Below are 22,992 nucleotides of genomic sequence, written 5' to 3'. Positions count from 1 at the left end.
CAGGAGACAACCATAATAGCTTTATAAAGATCCTTGGCGGCTTTTTTATTGAAGCGCACCAACATAAAATAAAAGTTAAAAGTTAAAATAAACAGTAATCAAAAGATTAGCCACCAACTTGTCTGAAGTAAGCTGCGAGGGGCGACCAAACGCGGGATAAAGTGGGCCCCAAGAAATCCTCATTTCAACACGTCATGGCTAATTGCCGTTTGCTGTCTTACTCAAGCTGCTGATTTGGGAACTGAACAGCTTGGCTTTCCGCTGGAGTCCAACTCCCGAGGGTGATCGGCCCAATCAACGCGGTCCTCAAATGCCCACGTGCTCGAACCTGTGGTCCGAGTGCGTTCCCCTCTGAAGCGAGGCCTTTTCGTGATCTCCTGTGCTATCAGACAGCAAACAGTCAAGACATCAAATAGAGTAGCGTCACATGTACGAAGTGGCATTTTCGTTATTTTTTTCAAGTTCCTGAGCAACTAGTGGTTTTTCAGTGGAGAGTAACTCTCCATTAAATCTAGCCACTAAAATGACGACAAGTGTGTGAAAAAAGGAGGTTACGATGGCATAATCGTGATTATCAGTACAATATATGGGTAGTTTGAGATCCGTGAGAGTGCTGACCCACCGCGGTCGGTGGTTCTGTCCCCTTTCCTCCCTTTCTATTTATCTCAGGCTTTTATCACTCATCTCCTTCTTCCCCCATTTTCCCAATAAATTATTTCTAAAAAAACTGTAATTTTTCTAGTAATATATAATTAGGGTTTGACCTTCGATTTGTTCGATCTCGGAAGCGATTCAATCGATGGAACCCGATTCTTGGACTCGATTGTCTGCTGCGTCGAAGCGTCATCAATCTGCTCTTCAATCGCGATACGGTGAGTCCTCGATGAAACCCTAGTTCGTGAGGTTGATTGGGCCATCAATCTGCTCTTCAATCGCGATACGGTGAGTCCTCGATGAAACCCTAGTTCGTGAGGTTGATTGGGGATTTGAGTGGTTGTTTGATGGGGCTTTTGGTGTTCAGATCTGTACCTAGGGTTTGAAGAAGTCGATGGAGGCGATGAGGAGCCTCGAGCGGAGTTCTTCGCTTGCCCGTTTTGTTCCGAGGATTTCGATATCATTGGGCTTTGTTGTCATATTGATGATGAACATCCAGTTGAGGCGAAGAATGGGGTAAAAATTTGTTATTTGTGTTGGAAGTCCTTGAAAAAATTTCGGCTTTCGGTTAATGATCTATTAGATTGAACACTAGAAGGCTGATTCTTTAGGTCTCTTTTACTGAACTGGTAAAGTTTTTCAAAGGCAATTGTAGTATATAATCGAGGATGACCTGTAATTTAGTCTGGTTTCTCGTTAATCTGGAATTGTTAGTAAGCTTTCTTTTACCCGGCAGTTCTCATATTTTGTTTACTTCTGTATATATGAAGCGGTTTGGAGTTGAAAGTATTTTCCTTTTGGAATCTTCAAATAAGCATGATGATGCTGTGTTTTGGATATGGTGTTCGACTGTTCTGCATCCTCGAGAATGAATTAAATGTTTCCTTTTGGACTATTGCACCCACAGTTTTGAATAGTCCATCCCACTGTGTTATGTCGATGTTCGCTCAGAATAAACAGTGCAATTATTGTTATCATCATCATCATCAAGTAATAAGAAAACAAAATGGCTATTTTGTATTTCATCTTTTAGTGTATATATGTGTTGAATGCTAAGTTAGCTGTTGATGCTTAATTAAGATCAGTTACATTTTGAAGGTATGTCCCATCTGTGCGGCAAGAGTTGGCATGGACTTGGTTGCGCACATGACGATGCAGCATGGAAACTTCTTCAAGATATCCTTTCTTTCTTATTGTTGTTAACTTTGAGCTTTCCACATATATCAGGTGTTATTATCACTCAGTAATGAGTAATGGTTATTTCTTAAGTAGGTGAGCATTTAGGACTTAGGAGGTCAAAGTTTTTTTTTTTCCTGTCTTGCACATTATACTATTGTAGAGGCTAGGGTTGGAAATCCTTAACTTACACTTACATGCAACGAAGGAGGAGATTCCGTAGAGGTTCAGCTGGATCCCATTCTACACTTTCTTTATTGAGAAAGGAACTTAGAGAAGGAAATCTACAAGCTCTTCTCAGTGGGTCTACCTATTCTGTTCCTCCTCCTAATGCAGCACCTGATCCTTTTCTGTCATCATTGATCTACACTTCGCCGGTGGCTGACTCTTCAAGAGATATACAACCTGAGTCTCTGGAGGGGGAATGCCTTGTTAGCAAGTGTTCAGATGTGAAAGCGGTAGAAAGGTATGTAAAGCTGCCTGCTAACTACTTCTATCACTTAATTTTGTTAGAGTGTGATAGCTTGAGTGTATCTTTGAGTTTTAATGCTCTAGCCTTTTAATTAACTACATCTATCACTTAATGTTGTTAAGAGTGTGATAGCCTGAGTGTGTCTTTGAGTTTTAATGCTTTAACCTTTTAATTAACTTATGCACTGGAAAAAGTTGCTTTCCAATGGGAAACAACCCGGAGTCTCGCGTATTCGCGTATTCGTTGATCTCGTGATATTTTTTTCGTGTTAAGAGAAAGGTTTTCAATTTGGGGATTGGAGATGTGCAGAAAGTGCAAATATAGGTGAACCTCCTCAAGTTGTGCCTTTTCTGTATATAGAATTTGCATGGAGACCCTTTTGAATACCCTGCCTGAAACTGTCTGCTTCTTTAACTATTCTCTTTTACTAGATCGGATATTGTACATGTTCACCTATGCTAACTGAAAAACGTATACGTGCAAGTGTCTCAGTGGATAATAAGTACATCAATATCTCACTGCTTAACTGGTTATGCACACTTTGTCATTTAAGGGAAATCCAATGTGCTTGCTCTGATGAAAGGTGCTAGCATTATGCTAAGTTATCAAATTGTTCAGATATTAATTTGAAAAGGAAAATGTATGTTGCGATAATTGCCTTGTGTTTTTCCAAGGCAAACAATAGTCAGTACAAGTTAAATAACAAATGGTTCAGTTGTTAATTTACACAAATAATTTGACTAATTATAATTAGATCCAGGGGATTTCACTTATATTGACAGCAATACAGCCCCAGTATTACGTAGCTCACTGCTGCAACGAAATAAGAAGTTTTATGATGATTGATCACTATAAAGAGAATGTGCAGAATGAGTTAGCAAGATCAGGAGAGTTTGTTGCAGCACTGAGCTACTTAATACAATGTAGAGCAATAACAAAACTGAATATAGATAATAGATACAATAAAACAACGCGCAAGGATTTAACGTTCAGTCAATATCTCGACTTACATGAATGGGCGAGAGTAACAAGAGGAATATACTTATCAAAGAGGAGATTACTACAGGAAATATCACTCTCTAAGTTCACTCACCAAACTCCCTACTTTATTTTTCCCATTCGTAGCAAAGAGGTTCGATCTCGGGTTCTTTCCTTGTGAAGTCCTTTAAGAAACAATCATTTCCATAATGATTTCTGGTAATTTCCCATAGTTCTTAACCTTTTATCTAGATTACATGCATTTTCAGTATCATTGCTAGCATAATCTATTTAACTCATGGATCCACCCTATGTTTACTATCCATTTTTTTCCCATCACAATTTTCACTATGTTTGAACCTTTCGTATTCCTCATATATATTTCTTAGTACCTAGATGTGCTTATGATATTCATCTATTGACCACCCAGAGCCTTGATATGTACTTCAAATGATAAATTTTTTTGACAACTGAAAAATCCGGGAGAGAACCCATTCAAGTGAGTGATGAGCAATGCTGATGAGTGAGAAAGAAGTGTTGCAAGAGTAATAGCAACACTAGAACCCTCATTCGTCTTACCACGGAGTAGACATGTATCTCTGTTTAAGCCATTGTTTAAGCATTTTGTGCCCTTCGCCGCTTTCCACTCTAAAATGCTGCCCAAAAGCGGCATGATACAAGATATGAACCCACAACGATCATTAAACCCACAAAGTGGCCCATCCATTAAAAGCTTTCCCTCTGGTAATTTACACGTTGAGTCATTAACTCGTTGTTGTTTGATTTTACATAGGACACTACATGTTAATTTATCACATTACAATGTATATAATATTTTGTTAATATTGCGTGATTAAATCTAAGTACCGTTAACACATTTATTTCATGCTTAGGAACTCTAAACACTGTTTGATGTATATATATAGGCCACTAATTTTTACTTTTTTAATAATTTCCCAGATTTTTTTCTTTTTTCCCCTTATTCAAAATAATAATAATAATAATAATAATAACTTTGTGCTTTTGCCTGAGTCTCAAATAGTCTAAGCAACACCTTATCTCTTTGCTTTGCTCTGCTTTTCACAACCCAATAACAATAGGAGTACAAGTCTCTGCTCCTTCCTGCCAATTGAGTTATACTCGTAATAGAGTAGATGTTTTGAAGTTAATTCTCGGATGCAGGGCCATAGCCCATGTTGGGCTATAAGATTATTTTCCTGAATAGTTTTATAATACTTTTTGACAAAGTGGGAGGACATTTTCTTTGTTGTTTAACCCTTTTGTCTTCTAAGAGCAATATATCGGGCTCGACAACTGCAAATTCTCAGTAGTTGATTTTTTCGCACATTGATGCACATGATACGGAAACACAACATCTATAGGAAAAATGGATTTTTGTACTTTTGTATAACATTTAGGTTGTAGGGATTGTCAACTGTCAGGTTGAACCAGAAGCTTGCCTGGACCAACGTAAGAAATTGTAGGAACTGGGAAGTCTTTGGGCCCGCCTAGCCGATGGATGTCTTTTTTTTTTAGATTCTATACGTTCTAAACCCGATAAGCCGAAACCATACATGTCTCTGAACTCGCCCAAAACACATCCAAAAATTTTCCATTCATGGAGTAATTAGTTTATCATCAATTAATAATGATGCTTGTTAGTCTTTTTGTCTTCATTCTACTACTCCACTCCAAAGAAAAACTATTCAGAATTAAGTTATTTCTACATTGATTGCACATGACTAATAGATTATGCCTTATGGAAGGCTTTGGAAATGATTGTTCATTTTACATGAGTACTGTAGCCGGTGCAAGACACAACAAATTGTAAAAGCAAGGGTAGGAAGATGTAACTATATAGATGTAGTGAAATTAATAATCTACATGAGATCAATATTATTTGTTCATTGCATGTTATGAGAATTAAAATTTCTATAATACTTTTATGTTCCTTTTATTATGTAGAAATTGGAAATCATTTATTTTGGAAAAAGAAGTCAATGACCCTTTAAAGTCATTGTTCTACTAGGTATGACTGAAATGAACTTGATTCATGTCCAATGAGTTTCAGAAAGTAGACGCGGAAGTGTAGATGTAGGATAAATCTTCAAGAAGCGTATGCTGAGTGTTCTAAACTAAAACATGTATTACATAATTGAGTACACATTATGTGTATATTTGATAGGTGTTGGTGTCCAATATGGATATGATGCGTGTTTTAATAATCTACACAAATATCAAGTATGGATGCAACTTTATCACGGGAGTAGCCATGCAGCATAGGAGTCCACTAAATTTACATATTCTAGTATTTAAAATTGGGGATAATCTACTTGAAAATTACCTCATCTAACCTTCCCAACCTTGTAGGAACTAAAAAATTGACTCAAAGTCTTATTCGGCCTAAAAGCTAATTGGTGGGATTTCCTGCTTTCAAAAACCAATATAAATTTAGGTTTCGGCTCTAAATGTGCTAAAATCCTGGTCTGACCTGTTAATGCCCTATCTTAATTTCATTCGGAGATATTTGTTTTTGCAATCTGGTGATATGCATCTGTAGGCCTTAAGGTCTTTGTGATATATTAATATTTTGTATGGATGGGAAAATTGTTTGAAAAAGTAGCCTAGGAGTGTGCTCAGGTTCTCTCATCGAGCCCAGGGCCGAGGCCCTACGCATGCCACCCAATTGCGCATTTACGGATCCTAAGAGGCAGAGGTCGCTTAAATGGGCCACACCGTTTTAAAAACAAGTATGTTAAGCATGGTAACATGCGAAGAAAGGGACACAAAATGATTTCCAAATCAAAATTAGATAAAACATGAAGGTTAAGGTTTTGAATGTTTGGAAAAAAAGAACCTTTTTCTCTCATGTTGTCTTCCCTCGTTTTTGTCTTTGCTTCTAGACCTAATGTCTCAGGTTCCAATAACTGGTTAAACTGCTCTGATCATTGTCCATAGTTGCAAAAGGTAATTTTCTTTAATTCAGTAGTTTTGTTTGCAATAATAATGATTACTATTAATGTTCTTTCTCTTTATCTCTGCTCTCTTTTCTTCTTCTCCCTTCTTATCCTTTGCCCACCCATTGTGCCAGAAGTAGCCGCCTTAATAATAAACTGAAAAGACGTCTACACCCTGCCTAGGCACCCACAATGCCTGTCATTATGGAGATTTAAATTCTGAAATGTGGACCCGCTTGAGGGTTCACATTTTTTTTTACCTGCTTGATTTGTCTTATGTCCTTGATGGCATTATGTTTAGTTAATCAAATTTATATTTACTGTGATGTTATTGATACATCTTGGAATATGAATTTCTAATTTGGCTATCGCAGTGAACATAGAGGTGTGGGTTATGTTAAAAATGCTACATCCCATATGTGGCAGAAAATTTGACTGGAGTGTGTAATACGAGAACTCCTATACCGATGAAGTTCGTAAGTGGGAAGAGACTGGTCTTGTTTTATGGATAATAGCTTCTGGGCAATTGTTTTTGGCTAGCTCATCCTGTTTGCTCTGTTGATCTTCCTTTTTTTATTTTTTTTATTTAAGTTATCAAATTTATTAATATTCTTCTGACAATGAGCTAATGTACAAGTTATTGGTGTAGAACTTGCTCGGTTCCTTCAGTTTGCCAGATAGACGTTCACCAAGCTAACTAAGATTTATTATGTATGAACTAATTACATGTCTGCTGTTATTCAGCTTTGAAGATCACAGTGCTTGTATATTTCTTTTCCATTTCAAGTGCTCAATTTAAATATCTTAGTAAATGCAATATTATATTGCTTAGCTTATGTTTATTGAAAATATTTCACATGTTTTAAAACTTTTCCGCATTATTTCCGATATTCTAGATGCCATTTGACCTGTGTTTGGTCCTTCCCCATCTTATGATTCACTACCTTTACCTTGATAATTGAAAATGTTTAGCCTCGAAATGAAACATTGAACAAGATCAACGATATGCTAGTATCAGTATTGAACTCAAGCTCCAAACAAAATAAAAACACGCTCTTGTTTACTTCATTAATATCAAGCCATGCTCTTTGCCAAATACATGCTAATCCAGTATTTCCTGTTTGTTAGAATGTATGCTAATACAACATCTTTTGTATACGCCAGTGTGGAACCATCTCTGTCTGAGACGGAGCAGAAGGAGAGAGCTTGCAGGAGCGAGTTCGTGCAGGGTCTCTTACTCTCCACGATATTTGAAAGTGATAGCTCATAAGGAGTAAGGTTTTCAAAAATGCAGCGGTAGGGCAATGGGATCATGCAAGCGAGAGCCTGAAACAAGGCCAGAAGACAGTCCACGGGACCGTTGTGTTCTGAGCTGCACCGTGGAACCTCATCTTCTTACGAATTTGGGGTTTCATTTGGAAGTTGCATGTGCATATGTTTTATTTGATGGGAGATGAGAGAACATGTTGTATGTCTTTCTTATGTTATTTAAGGACGAAATACTGCAAGATAACTCTTCCTTTTTTTTAGTTTATAAGTTGCGCGCGTTAACTAGTGTATTTGGGACGCTCCTTGCCTTCCACCAGGGTTACCTGGTCCTGAAATAAACTTTCTTCTTGTGTCTTGTTGTTCCCATTTTTAGGGCTGTAGTTGTCCAACTTGCGATTATGAGGAAGACCCCTTCTGGGGTTAATAACTTATAAGCCCACTTTAAGATTTTATCTAGAAACCCCTTATCAGTGTTAATCACGTTTTTTTCACGAGGGTAAATAAAATCACAGCAGGTGGGGTATATTTTAGCCGCTGAAAATTGGTTTCTCGGTTTTAGGGGTTTTCTTGGGAGAGAACAATGTTAAAAGGGGGTTTTCTAATAAGCCTTATATTATTATTGTTGTTGTTGTTATTATTGTTATTATTTAAGGGGGTTTCTTTATACTCAGATTTTATTATTATTATTATTATTATTTATCATACTACTGTGAAAGTTGTGGGGTGTTGTCTGATGATCATCCAAAGTTAAGGGTAGTTATCTGAAAGTTATGGGAATCGTCCAAATTTCGAGGGGTATTTTCTGAAATTTGGTCTAGTTCAACGTCGTCGATCACATGTTGGGGATATTCCAACGGCTGGATCCATCATTTACCGGTGATTACCTAATATGATATAAAACTTGATTTGCCAAACTAATTGTCTACATTACGATTCAAGTACGCGTGCATTAAGCATGCTTCAGCAACGAGGGTTAGAAAAAATGTTATCAGATATAAGATTACAGGATGAAGAATATTTGTGAGATAGATTAAATAGTCTCATTAAGATTTACATTTAAAGGTGTTTTAACTTCTCTTTACCAAAACGAGAGTTTAAAGATGTAAATTTAATAAAAGACCCCTCTATAAGTCTCCGTTACCGTTAGTTTGTGCATCCTGCATACAGTGGCTAAAATAACTTCTTCTTGTGTTTATTGAACATTATGATGTTGTTATTCCTGACAGCATCGCTAAGCTTCTGATGTTCTCTGCTTTCGTTGAGAGTGTTCTCAATTCTTTCCCTTTTGCATATGCGCTCTCTCTCTCTCTTCTCTACCGAAATCTACACAAGCATGTAGGAGGAGGAGGGGGGGAAAAAGGTGGAAAATGTCACCAAAACTCCTGTGATGCCTCGGCCCCACGCAAAGCTTATGCTCTCTTTTCCGTATATAAATTCATATTTAATAAGTTAAACCAAAACTTTCCGTGTTTGAGTAACTAATCAACCTCTAGCTTATTTACACTCTGTCTCTGTGCATGAGATTCTGTACTGGAAAATACAAAGGCCACGAGAATCACCCCAGATCGAAGCAAAACCCCCCCTCACCTCACCGCCTCAATCCACAAGCAATACCTCTCAAGTGGATTCTTTTCTCTTCCTCTCACTTCTCAAGCTCTCTCCCAATCACCCCCCTCTTATACCTCTTGAGGGGTTGTCGCATCATTCTGCACCATAATCTCACCGACTTGGTTTGTAGTAAGGAAGCGATGATGGCGATTACTCACGACGACCTCTCGCTGAAGAAGCTGAAGGAGGCCGGTATCAGCAGCAGACTCGCTCTCTTTCTTGTCATCTTCTCTGTGCTTTGCGGCCTCACCGCTTTCATTTTGTGCCTCACAGCAGAGGGCTCCAGGTCTGAGGTACTATTTTACTCCATCCCAACAACAAGAAGAAAGTGTGTATCTTAAAAAATAATAATAATAATGGGACCTCCTACATGAACTCTATCCTTTCATTCAGATATACTTATTGTTATTGATTTTCTCTCATTTTATCCTCAATAGAGACAACCCCTAATTGCTCATCTCTTAGTGTATATCAGAAGTCCATTATAACATTCACACGTCTGTTGCACTCATTTTCCTTCCGCAAATGTAGCCTCTCGATCGTCCAAACATTCCGATACATAAAATACCTTCTGCCCAGTAACCACCTATAAAATTTTTCCTTCGTCATAGATATTCTACGGTAACATGAGATTCAAGAATCAGCGCTCCATTTTAACCATTTCGATAAGGTTCGATGAACCATGCTTTCTTCAATCTAACCATCCTGACAAATTACTATTATAAAAAAAAAAACTCTCGTCAGGTGACATATTTGCTTGTGACCACACCGAGCAGCAAGGACTACAAGTGCTACTACAGCGCACCGGCAGGACATTCCTCTGGCCTGCGCCCGCGGTGGGCGCGCATTCCTCATTCTTGCCAATACCCATGTTCACCGAGCACTGCTTATATGCTCATCGCTGTTACAAATCCTCAGCCACCGGCGTTGGCAGCCTGGACCACACCGCAAGATCCCAGAGCAACATCAACAAACAGAGATCTTACTTGGCAATCATGCTTCCTCTTTCTCACGACGTGGTAAGATTCAACGTATTTGAAGTTTGAACCCATGAAAATCTTAATCTTATAAAATACTGAGAACCTAAAGGTTGCAGGGTCTTTTTCGCTCTGGCCGAGGTTCTTCTGATGATTGGTATTGGTGTAGAATCTGGCCACCTCAGCAACTGGACGAGTCCTAAACCCAACTGTCATGCAGTTCGGCCTGGTGTTTTCGCGGTCGCTGGTGTCTTTGGATTAGTTACGGTGTTCCTCGGCGTCGGACTTTACCTGACTGCATTGAGATCACAAAGATTGCAGCTCCAAGAGCATGGAAGAATCCCAACCGGCCCGGGCCCATACCCACATGTTCCCCCCACCGCACCCGTTATTGAAGAACGTCAGAGCCAGCGGCAACCTCCACAGCATGTTGATAAAACTTCGACTTCCGCATAGACCTGAAAGCTAGATTTTATGCCTGTCCAATCAATTTAATTTAAATTCTTGCGTCTTGTAAGCTTGAAGAGAGGCTGTGAAAATAAAGATCTCTTGGGGGAAAAAAATATCACTATTTCCATCAGTGTATCGACATACAAATTTTCAAACTGGTTAGTGATCAAACTCTCACAAATAGGAGATAGAACTTCCGTTAGCTCACCCAAACAATAAAACTGACAGCTAAAAAAAACACAGCAAACAACTTATTCACCTTTCTGCTTTCCTTTTTACATGTAACAAGCACACCACTGTAGAAAACCCCCCACTGAACACTGGATCATCACGGATACATACAGTTTGTATTCAGCATTGTAAGTCACCGGGATGCTGTTGACTTACTTGGTCTTTTGCCTTCCATGGCTTCCTTCTTCTTCTTGCACTCGCTACAAAGATAAGGACCTTCCCATGGCTTTGGCGTAGGTGAGAAGAAGGTGCCTCCAGTGGCTGATAAGCCCTCATTCGGCTCTTGATTTGTTTGGCAGACCGCACATCGAAAAGGTGAAGAGTTCGCCTTTGATGGGAAGTTAGTAAATAACCTGCACGAGAAGAGGGTTCACATGGTCACTTCTTTGGGACATGAAATTCATGGTTGATCACATGTTATAAGGGGAAGTGACACTAACTTAAATATGGATAAGTTCTGACAATTTGATGCAAAGGGTGCTATGAACCAGAAGTCCAAATGAACCAGTAATTTCATCTCGGCACAATAATTTCGGTTTAGAAAATTAGATTACAAACCAAGTAACAGTCGCAACTGCTGTTGTGAAGAATATATGAGGAGTTCTCTAGTTGGGTCACTAAGATGGAACAACAATCAGGTGCAACAATTCGTAATTAACACAAAACAATTGAGTTGGACCAAATTCTCTGCATGGTGCATACTTTAACGACGTCCAAGATGTAGGCACAGCTAGATATTGATCCAAATTTAAATTTTGATTTCTGAAATTGAAATTCCCTACTGTTGTTATATGACTAGCTAAAAATAAACTACTCAGAAATAAAGATTTGGATGACTTAAACGTGTTATAACCATGCATTTTATGTTGTCAAAAACCAGTGTTTCAGAATTTTCATAAAACGAAATAATTTTTCAGCTCTTGGTGCATGAATAAAAACATGTTGAAATCATTGAAATTTTGGTTTCTACAGTCCATGTATATTACGTCACATCCAACAATACGGATTTTCAATGTAGTTCCAAGTTTTAAATCTGGATCTATAGCTTGGATTCTATCAATAGAAGTGTAACTCAACATTATTATTATAGGAAATATTATTATATATAATGAGTAAACAAGGACAGGTGTATCACTCCACAATCTTCGTTAGTGTGTTGTTAACATGGCATACATCCAGACTATTGCATCCAGATCATCAAGTTACCTAAATCAGACTTAACGGCTTGGATGTGTAACACATCAACAACACACCAGCCAAGATCATGGAGGGACACAACCACCCCATTTACTACATACATATATATACACATACTTGTCTGTACGTGGTGGGAGACAAGAGATGAAGATGGTGAGACCTATCATCCAATGCAACTAGTAAGGTATGTCTCACCACTACTTCATCTCTTGCTAGCCAATTTGGCAAAATGAGTTGCCACCTTATACCTATGTTTACACGCACACACTCACACCCACACCCCTGCAGACCAAACAGGAAAAGAGCTAACAAATTCATCACTTATTTGCTTGGTTGCAATTGGATATTTAGTGGACATCTACAACCGCAAATTCCAAGTATTCTTGAGAACGATTAAGCCTAACTCTTGGAAATATTTTGTATCCAGATCAGGATTTTGCTCTTGAAACTTAAACAAAGGATGATTGCCATGCACTCGCTAGAAAAACCAGATTTTCTCTCTTCTCCCATTTAGTTAAGCTGTTAGCCCCACTCCGCTAGCAAAGGTTCTGATGGAGAAGACAAAATTACTAACTTACTAGTAGATCAGTTTTTCAGCTAACAAGATTTTAGTTTCCAACCTCATCCTAACAGAATGGCTAACTAGTGAAAAATTGAAACCATATTTAACTATATTCCTGGGAATAATCAAACCAAAGTAACGAATCATCGCCGTGTCTATTCAGTTGGTCGCAGTTATTCCGAATTAACGCTCTCTCAAAACGTTCAAAAATAGCCGTTTACTCAAAAATCTCTTAGTGTGCATTTGGCTACTCCTCACTAACCTGGTTAAGACCTTAACCAGGTTCGTTGTGATCCAGGTAGGGGGGGTGGTTCAATACTAACTCGGTTAAAGGCCTAAATTTGAACTAAGAAAAGTTTGGATTTTGTCCAATTTTACCCAAACAAGAATTCATCCCTTTAACCAGGGTAGCTCCAGTAACCTATATAGTGAGGGAGTTGCCAAGCACCCCTTAAAGTTAATAAGTATCTTCACTATTCCCTAACGGATTCAGCTCCTCCATATCACAAGTTTTTGAATCTCGGTGTACCAAAATGACAAGTAAATTAGCCCCTTTTTTTGTGCCAATGCTGGGTGCAACAGGACAGCCTCAAGTTAATAGGTTGATTCTAAGTTAAACACCAAATTGAAGATCCATACTCATTGTGACAACAGAAGATTCAGATATGCCATGCGAACGTAATGCTTCAGCCCAAAAAAAATTCTGAAACATTTCAACACTATAAAGCCCAGTGTTATGTAAAGCTTACTTAAACATACAAAATCTGGACAGTCTACCAAGACCAATTAACAAGTCAAATTGCACGCAATCAAAGAACTATGGTATCTTTATATCAGTCAAAGCAATAATCTTGCATTTCTTACTTCTATTCTCTCTGACCAATAAAATTAAATAAAGTAAAAAAGATAATTATAAAAAGGTTAAAAATATATCTGATGATTAAGAATAGAAATTTTTGGAGGATGATTGATCACTCATTCTTGAATTTCTAACTATCAACACTTAAAACTAAATGACCAATCTTCTTCAAGCTTGACGTGTTTGGATTGGTCTTTTGCATTAAGTAACTCATGTATTTCTGCTTCTGAGAATAAGGATCCAGCAAACAAAAAAACTACAGTATGCAAATAAACCCTACTGATTCAACTTCAGAAGGGGAAAAAAGGAAAGAAAGAAAGAAAGAAAGAAGAAGCAAACATATAACTGATTCAATTCCAATACTATAGCTGAAATGTGAACTCATTCTTCCTGTGACCTGAAACAGATATTTGAGAAATGACAATTACCTATAACAGAGAGGGGCCTGACATCATATCCTAAACAATTGTTAAGAGGGCATTTGGGAGGTCTTAATTTTTGAAGTTACAAGTTATGTTAACTTTTGATGGCTTGACTTTTATGATAAAAAAATTATAAAAATTGCATGGGTAAAATAATCATTTGCTTGGTCAAACGTAGCTTATTTATATGAGCTTAAAAACTATTCTTTTAAAAGTTGGGGAATCCCAACTTTTTTAAATGGGACTAAAAGCTATTTTATTTTGAATTTGCCAAATAAGTAGATATGGAAAAGGTAACTTAAAAGCTTTTTTGACTAAAAAATAAGCTCCCCAAACACTTTTAAGTCCAGAATATGCTTTTCCTAGACAGGTCATATACGCTCAGGAAACATAAGGGCCTAAAAATCTACTGTATATGAAAGGAAGCGCAGCTAAATTAGAAAGAAAAAAAATCAATTGAGTGTCTTAACTTTGATGCAAAGTAAACAGCACTTCACAACTAAGACAGCCTAAAATCAAATCATTTGCAATGGTATACTTCGCGAGAAGCCATATGTCCTCTAATATACTAAAAACCAAGCAAGGCCGTTCAAAATTTTGAGGACTGAAGGACATTCCTTCCTTCATAGTAATCTTTTGAGGGCAGTTCGGTCATTTGCTAAAGCCCCACCCACCCCCACGCCCCAAAAAAAACTCCATGATTTAAAAATATAAACCTAATAATTTATACTCACCCTTCTAGAATTCTCCATCTTTACTAACCAGCAAAAAACCATGCATTAGTCTGTTGTTGTCTGTTCTTGCCAATGGAGAGATATTAGGATGGGACGTGTCTGATGGGACCCACATAAATACTACATAAACAATATCTTTATTATAGATGGACCAAATCTATATTATCGATACTTATATTAATCTATATCAATATTACCTATACTAATATATATAAGGAAAATATTGAGGTACTGAATTTTGATAGGAGATATTTTCCTTTTTCTTTTATTTTCTTTCTTTTTTTGAAGCATTCTAAACAATGACAAGAGCATATAACGAGAGCTTAGTGATTAAATATTAACAATACATGTTGATAGGACACATTAATATAAAATGATAAGGTTCTTTCCACAAAATATCACTAGATATAAGTAAATACAATAAAACAGTAATTCAAACATCAATATGTTCTAATGCAAATACTATTGAAGTCAAAATATATCTATATGCATAACTTACAATATAATTAAATATAATAATTTGAAGATAAAATATAAAAAAGAATCTCCATATTGACATTTTCTAAAGTGTTCTTAGAATGGTTTCTAAAACTTCTCCATCAAGTTGCAATACAGTACCCTATTTTCTGTTTTGAAAATTATCAATACTCAAATTGAAATATATGCCAATTTCAAATAAGCTAATATAAAATAACTGATCTCAAATTAACAAATATCATGAAAAGATCTTATGAAAATCGATGATATTTCATATTATTAAATTAATCTTTTTTTTATAAAAATTACAATAAATGAATTTAATGTAGTTTGTGTGTGCATTTGCGCGTGCACTAATGCTAGTCCTAAAAATTCTCTTGTCCAAATTCACTAGGATGTCAATTTTGGTGCCTATGAACCAAGCCCTCTAGTATCTTTAAGGTTTCTACCTTGCTATTAACCATCCAGTGAACTCCCAGAGTAATAAACTATTGAACCACAACTTAAAATATATTCATGAGTCAAATTTCCAGCCTGCTAAAATTTGAGTACACAACCAAAAATTACACGCAACCATAAAATAGATACACCTTTGATTATTGATCAAGACTCAAAAAAAGGTTTATACATTGTTTCATGACAATTGAAAAACAAGAAACCTATATCTTAGAGTTTCCAGGTATCCAGATATGACTAGGAAGCAATTGTTTTTACTAACCAAATCACCTACACTATGACATGACTTCACGTTTCAAAATACACAATCCAATCGGTAAAATTCGGCCTGTGTATGTAATTTTTTCCTCCATTTTTCAACTATCAACTTCTCAGGATCCCCGAGATCGGTAGAATCTCCCAAGAGGTGCTTGTACTATGGTAAGGGTAGAATTTCACCGAAAGGAAAACCATTGTCACGGAAGGAACACTTAACATAATTATTGCCTAAAGCTAGCTTGAATTTCTTAAATATTATCTGTTTCTTAAGATAAATGACTGGATAATGTTTCTTCATTTGACCAGGTTAAGATTAGCAAGCAGTGAAACAGGATAAAGATATGACAATAGTGAAACAAAACACAGACTATAAAACTATAGATCTACTATGCAACAGACATGGAAATGAACAATTACATATTAATACCATATACTAAAAAGATGAATCTTTGAAAAGCTCTAAAAATCATCTCCCCCCAAATGCATTTCAATGCTTCATGAAAATAACAGCATGACACCTAATAATAATAGATGCATAAGCCGGTTCATTTATGTATAATTAGAGAATGGAAAAGCAAAAATTTTGCCTGACAAAGTACATCGCTTTTCCTATTCCCTCTACACTTCTGCTCTGAAACACAGACATTTTCCTCAGAAGCAATTAAGATGCTTTGTGAACTAGACTCTACTTATGTCAATATTGGTCAGCTTCTCAAGGATTGCAAACATCAAAAAGATATTCAAAAATAAAAAACTTACTATCTTCTACCCATAACAAATGAAAAATCTGAAGCAACATGCAGATGATCAATATTAAAAAGATGAGACCTTGTTAAGGTTAAACTTGGATAAGTTTCAGAATAGGCCTCAGATTCTTAGAAGTCTCAAACATCAAGGTGCCAAGCCCTAGAGAAACCTTGGACAATAAACAAACATTTACATAGGCAATGCCGACCCCAACCTTCAAGCAGTAATAGAAATAAAGTTGAAGTGAAAAAAAAAACTATCACGAAAATGCAGGGAACAGCCCTTTAGCCATTTATACAACCTGTCAATCCAAACGACGCAGAATATGGCACTTCAATTCAGGCGGGCTACAGCCGCAAGATACGGTAAGCAATTTCACAACATGACCAAATTTTGGTATACCACATTAATCTAGAGACTAGAGAGGATATGGAAGAGATAGGGAGACAACACACAGGATTTAAAAATGATGAATGAAGTGCATAAAGTGGTTTAAGCTGTGTTAACAGGATTTTTTTTCCCGAATGCCTACTAAGGTCTGAAAATGTTATGTTCAATATGTGATAAAATTAGAAGCTGCGTGTTGAAGACCAAAGAAATGAAATAAAAAAGGTTCTTCGAGTAGCGTTATAAAGATTTTTTTTCCCTGAAAAAGCAATAAAATGTGCAAATATATATTGTTCAAACTGTTTGGCAAGAAAAATTGCCAAACAGCAAAGACAGATGCAAGCTTCGACAAGTTAAGATGGTGTAATAAAAACTAGGCGTGATAAGTTGGACTGAAGAATGATTTTATTGCAGGATACAAGCATGTAGAAAGAAGCATGGAGATACAACTATTGACTAACAGAAAGCTAGCCCAAGTTTGCATTTGTGGGATTAGTCAGCCCATCAAACCCCATCAACTATTGACAGATGCAAGCTTCGACAAGTTAAGATGGTGTAATAAAAACTAGACGTGATAAGTTGGACTGAAGAATGATTTTATTGCAGGATACAAGCATGTAGAAAGAAGCATGGAGATACAACTATTGACTAACAGAAAGCTAGCCCAAGTTTGCATTTGTGGGATTAGTCAGCCCATCAAACCCTACCCCTCCTACGACAAATCAATAAATAAATGGAGAGCGGGTTGTACGCATTAACGGGGGCTATAGACTATAGCTAAACAAATTTATTTTTGCAATGTGGTGGACTTAAACAGGTTATACACAAAAATATATATATAAATGCGTAAATGCTCAAGTAAAACTGAAAATAAAGACTATACCATTTTTTCTGCATTATGATTTAAAGCAAACAAAAGTATGTTAACATCAATCTAATGAACCAAAAAGGAGGGAAGGTCTTCAAGAAACTCAATATCAGCTAAATAATTGATGCACAGCTATAAACATATCACTAATCATCTGAATTCAGAAATACATTGCCCAAAGCTAGAATGTATTCATAAAAGTGCAGAAACTGAAATGACACTCATCTAGCAGATGAACCACCATAAATTTTAAACGAAAGTTACAAAATAATTAAACTGAATGTCTAGCTGATAAGATGATGGAACAATGCATATGATACACAATAAGGAATTTAGTAGTTTAACAAGTCTACTGAGCATTAAAATAGGAATACATGACAATTAGACAATACTGTGAATAATGCACTTACGAAAATGTCATGAGTATAAAAATTAAGCAGTTAAATAAAAGTTAGTATCTCTTGAAAATATTACTGCACATGTACTACTACCATACCTCTCCTCCAACATTGCAGAGCCTTCTTCGAATAGCTCCTCGACAGATCCCACAGATGAGAGTTTGTTTGGATGCTTATTGACAGAATTTTGATACCTTAGGCCTAAAAACAGAGATCTCAACTTATTCTGGTGCTTCCTGGGAGAGGGTGGTGCTACAGAATGATCAGACGGTATGATATCAACAACAAGGCAAGTGGTGTCATCTTTCAAGCCACTCGCTCTTAGGGCTTCCTGAAACAGTCGAGCAACCAACAATTTAGCTATCCAATCTCGGAACACATATACATACTACAATCTGAAAAATGGATGCAAATAACTATACTTATTGTAGAAACCACCTTAACAACAAGCTTCGCAGCAAGCTCTGCAGGTAATCCCCTGCAAGCCTTGGCAGCCATTTCAGATGACAAGGAGTCCCATACACCATCTGAGGCAATAATCAGCCTGCCTCCAGCATTGGAAAGCTAGATTCACGCAACAAACAACAGTTCATTCAAATAATCCAACAAATGCATCCAACCCTAGAACAGAAAAATCCCATATTTTACCTTCACTTGCTTAACATGAGGAATCGGCACAATAAACTCCCCAACATCAGTATCCCCAATTGACCTCGAAAGACATAGACCACCCGGCCAACACCGCAGAGGACCCACCTAATAAGAATCGAACAAGGTGGAACTGAGAATTCCATAAAGACTATAGCCTGTCAAAGTTCCCTTCCACTACATCAAAACTTTGAGCTTATGGTGAGAGTTAAGGGCAATAATTTATACTCTTAACATCCTCCCACAGGTTGAGAGTCCTTCTTGTGAGCCAAAACCGGACTCAAACAATAATATTAGTTTAAATCCGCTGTAAATTTGTGGGAATTGAACCTAGATTGCTCTGATACCATACCAGAGGTCCCTTTCACCACACCAAAACTCCAAAGCTATGGTGAGGGTTAAGGGTTGTCATACATACTCTAATAAAGCCTGAGGAAATGGCCTTCATAGTTTTAGATTACCTCTTGCCCTCCACAGAGGTTAAGCCTCCCGACTTCTCCGCCACTAGCTGTTACCCTCTCCCTCTCCTCGACATTCTCTTCCAATCTATGATCAACAGTCAGCAAAGTCACCACCCCACCTTGTGAATCCAATATACATCTCGAATCGCCCACCGAGGCAACGGTCACCGTCCACCCATCAATCACAACAAAGGTTACCGTCGTCCCCGATACCTCTCCTGCAATGCCACCACACAAAAAAAAAATCCTCGAGGATCTGAACTTTAACTCACCAAAATCTTAAAATTGAACAAAATAATACCTCTTCTCTGGAAATCGATATCGGTCTTCACGAAACCAGCAACCAAAGCCCGAGGAAGCTCTTGAAGCCACTCATCCCTCCCAATTCCATGAGGGATCGCGCTCATCACGTGATCGAAAAGATGATCTTTTGTGAAGACGGCCGCAGATACTCCATTGTGTCCATCAAAGATCTGAACTCAACAACTCAGATACATCAAAAGAGAGTGCAGAAAGAAAATCAAAAAAAAAAAAGCGAGAGAAGTTTTAGGGCGGTGACCATACCGCAAAGACAGAGAAGGCAGTGGATTGGTTCCCCGGGATCCGAAGGCAATCAGGCTTGATCAAGAACAAATCCTCGCCTCTCTTGGCTAGGCCAGTTCCAGGATTTTTTTCCCGAATGCCTACTAAAGGTCTGAAAATGTTAATGTTCAATATGTGATAAAATTAGAAGCTGCGTGTTGAAGACAAGAAATGAAATAAAAAAGGTTCTTCGAGTAGCGTTATATAAGATTTTTTTTTGCCCTGGAAAAGCAATAAAATGTGCAAATATATATTGTTCAAACTGTTTGGCAAGAAAAATTGCAAACAGCAAAGACAGATGCAAGCTTCGACAAGTTAAGATGGTGTAATAAAACTAGGCGTGATAAGTTGGACTGAAGAATGATTTTATTGGCAGGATACAAGCATGTAGAAAGAAGCATGGAGATACAACTATTGACTAAGCAGAAAAGCTAGCACAATTTGGCATTTGTGGGTTAGTCAGCCATCAAACCCCATCAAACTATTGACAGATGCATGCTTCGACAAGTTAAGATGGTGTAATAAAAACTAGACGTGATAAGTTGAGACTGAAGAATGATTTTATTGCAGGATACAAGCATGTAGAAAGAAGCATGGGAGATACAACTATTGACTAACAGAAAGCTAGCCCAAGTTTGCGATTTGTGGGATTAGTCAGCCCATCAAACCCTACCCTCCTACGACAAATCAATAAATAAATGAGACCGCGTTGTACGCATTAAACGGGGGCTATAGACTATAGGCTAAACAAATTTTATTTTTGCAATGTGGTGGAGCTTAAACAGGTTATACACAAAATATAATATATAATGCGTAAAATGCTAGTAAAACTGAAAATAAAGACTATACCATTTTTTCTGCATTATGGATTTAAAGCAAACAAAAGTATGTTAACATCATCTAATGAACCAAAAAGGAGGGAAGGTCTTCAGAAACTCAATATCAGCTAAATAATTGATGCACAAGCTATAAACATATCACTAATCATCTGAATTCAGAAATACATTGCCCAAAGCTAGAATGTATTCATAAAAGTGCAGAAACTGAAATGACACTCATCTAGCCAGATGAAGCCACCATAAATTTAAAACGAAAGTACAAATAATTAAACTGAATGTCTAGGCTGATAAGATGATGGAACAATGCATATGATACACAATAAGGAATTTAGTAGTTTAACAAGTCTACTTGAGCATTAAAATAGGAATCATGACAATTAGACAATACTGTGAATAATGCACTTACGAAAATGTCATGAGTATAGAAAATTAAGCGAGTTTAAATAAAAGTTAGTATCTCTTGAAAATATTACTGCACATGTACTACTACATACCTCTCCTCCAACATTGCAGAGCCTTCTTCGAATAGCTCCTCTCGACAGATCCCACAGATGAGAGTTGTTTGGATGCTTATTGACAGAATTTGATACCTTAGGCCTAAAAACAGAGATCTCAACTTATTCTGGTGCTCCTGGGAGAGGGTGGTGCTACAGAATGATCAGACGGTATGATATCAACACAAGGCAAGTGGTGTCATCTTCAAGCACTCGCTCTTAGGGGCTTCCTGAACAGTCGAGCAACCACAATTTAGCTATCCAATCTCGAACACATATACATACTTACAATCTGAAAAATGAATGCAAATAACTATACTTTATTGTAGAACCACCTAAAACAAGCTTCGCAGCAAGCTCTGCAGGTAAATCCCTGCAAGCCTTTGGCAGCCATTTCAGATGACAAGGAGTCCATTACACCATACTGAGGCAATAATCAGCCTGCTCCAGCATTGAAAGCTAGATTCACGCAATCAAACAACAGTTCATTCAAATAATCCAACAAATGCATCCAACCCTAGAACAGAAAATACCAATATTTTACCTTCACTTGCTTAACATGAGGAATCGCAGGCAATAAACTGCACCCAACATCAGTATCCGCCAATTGACCTCGAAAGACATAGACCACCGCGCCAACACCGCAGAGGACCCACCTAAATAAGATCGAACAAGGTGGGAACTGAGAATTCCATAAAGACTATAGCCTGTCAAAGTTCCTTCACTACATCAAAACTTTGAGCTTATGGTGAGAGTTAAGGGCAATAATTTATACTGCTTAACATCCTCCCACAGGTTGAGAGTCCTTCTTGTGTAGCCAAAAACGCGACTCAAAAATAATATTAGTTTAAATCCGCTGTAAATTTGTGGGAATTGAAACCTAGATTTGGTCTGATACCATACCAGAGGTCCCTTTCACGCCACACCAAAATCCAAAGCTATGGTGAGGGTTTAAGGTTGTCATACATACTCTAATAAAGCCTGAGGAAAATGGCCTTCATAGTTTTAAGATTACCTCTTGCCCTCCACAGAAGGTTAAGCCTGCCGACTTCTCCGCCACTAGCTGTTACCCTCATCCCTCTCGACATTCTCTCAATCATTGATCAACAGTCAGCAAGTCACCACCCCACCTTGTGAATCCAATAATACATCTCGAATCGCCCACCGAGGCATACGGTCACCGTCCAAGCCACAATCACAACAAAGGTTACGTCGTCCCCGATACCTCTCCTGCAATGCCACACACAAAAAAAAAATCTCGAGATCTGAACTTTAAACTCACCAAAATCTTAAAAATTGAACAAAATAATACCTCTTCTCTGGAAATCGATATCGGTCTTCACGAAACCAGCAACCAAAAGCCCGAGAAGCTCTTGAAGCCACTCATCCCTCCCAATTCCATGAGGGATCGCGCTCATCACGTGATCGAAAAGATGATCTTTTGTGAAGACGGCCGCAGATACTCCATTGTGTGCCATCAAAGATCTGTGACTCAACAACTCAGATACATCAAAGAGAGTGCAGAAAGAAAATCAAAAAAAAAAAAGCGAGAAAGTTTTAGGGCGGTGACCATACGCGCAAAGACAGAGAAGGCAGTGGATTGGTTCCCCGGGATCCGAAGCAATCAGGCTTGATCAAGAAAACAAATCCTCGCCTCTCTGGTCTAGGCGCAGCGTGTCCGTACCTAAGGGCGAAGGCCTCTCGCGATTTCTGCCGCGGAGCTCGCGACCAATCAGGGTTGCGAGGGGGAACCAGCGGCGGCCTCGCGCTCGATCTGAGAGCTGATGGTTTCGTCATCACTCAACCCTAAATCGGAATCGCCATTCCGTGA

At 37.8% G+C, this 22,992-nt stretch overlaps 3 protein-coding genes and 1 pseudogene across 4 annotated transcripts; 2 read left to right on the top strand and 2 right to left on the bottom strand.

Annotated features, from left to right (window-relative positions):
• LOC109848094 (protein DEHYDRATION-INDUCED 19 homolog 2-like) lies at positions 676-7,861 on the top strand. Of its 2 annotated transcripts, none has more exons than XM_020417413.1 (5): positions 676-872; positions 1,022-1,170; positions 1,753-1,830; positions 2,028-2,296; positions 7,402-7,861. In XM_020417413.1, the coding sequence occupies exons 1-5, from the start codon at positions 800-802 to the stop codon at positions 7,505-7,507; spliced, it is 675 nt and encodes a 224-aa protein (XP_020273002.1). In that variant the 5' UTR covers positions 676-799; the 3' UTR covers positions 7,508-7,861. The 2 variants fall into 2 exon arrangements, with proteins under 2 accessions (XP_020273002.1, XP_020273003.1); XM_020417414.1 differs by lacking the exon at positions 676-872 and adding an exon at positions 921-942.
• On the top strand, positions 8,952-10,941 carry LOC109851058. Its single transcript, XM_020421174.1, has 3 exons — positions 8,952-9,407; positions 9,859-10,133; positions 10,211-10,941. Exons 1-3 carry the CDS (start codon positions 9,258-9,260, stop codon positions 10,545-10,547), a joined length of 762 nt encoding a protein of 253 aa, XP_020276763.1. The 5' UTR covers positions 8,952-9,257; the 3' UTR covers positions 10,548-10,941.
• LOC109851057 (probable protein phosphatase 2C 33) lies at positions 10,644-22,931 on the bottom strand. The gene is made up of 8 exons (XM_020421172.1): positions 22,835-22,931; positions 19,811-19,905; positions 19,548-19,719; positions 19,247-19,464; positions 18,786-18,893; positions 18,576-18,701; positions 18,236-18,468; positions 10,644-11,125 (listed from the first exon to the last, which is right to left on the bottom strand). The coding sequence occupies exons 3-8, from the start codon at positions 19,651-19,653 to the stop codon at positions 10,906-10,908; spliced, it is 1,011 nt and encodes a 336-aa protein (XP_020276761.1). The 5' UTR covers positions 19,654-19,719; positions 19,811-19,905; positions 22,835-22,931; the 3' UTR covers positions 10,644-10,905.
• Positions 21,045-22,992, bottom strand: part of LOC109847054 — an 8,280-nt pseudogene continuing 6,332 nt past the window's right edge.

Source organism: Asparagus officinalis, chromosome 7 (genome assembly GCF_001876935.1).
Source record: "Asparagus officinalis chromosome 7, Aspof.V1, whole genome shotgun sequence".
Taxonomy (NCBI): Eukaryota; Viridiplantae; Streptophyta; class Magnoliopsida; order Asparagales; family Asparagaceae; genus Asparagus; species Asparagus officinalis.
The sequence above is the reverse complement of the archived record's forward strand: the minus strand, read 5'-3'. Positions and strand labels throughout refer to the sequence as shown.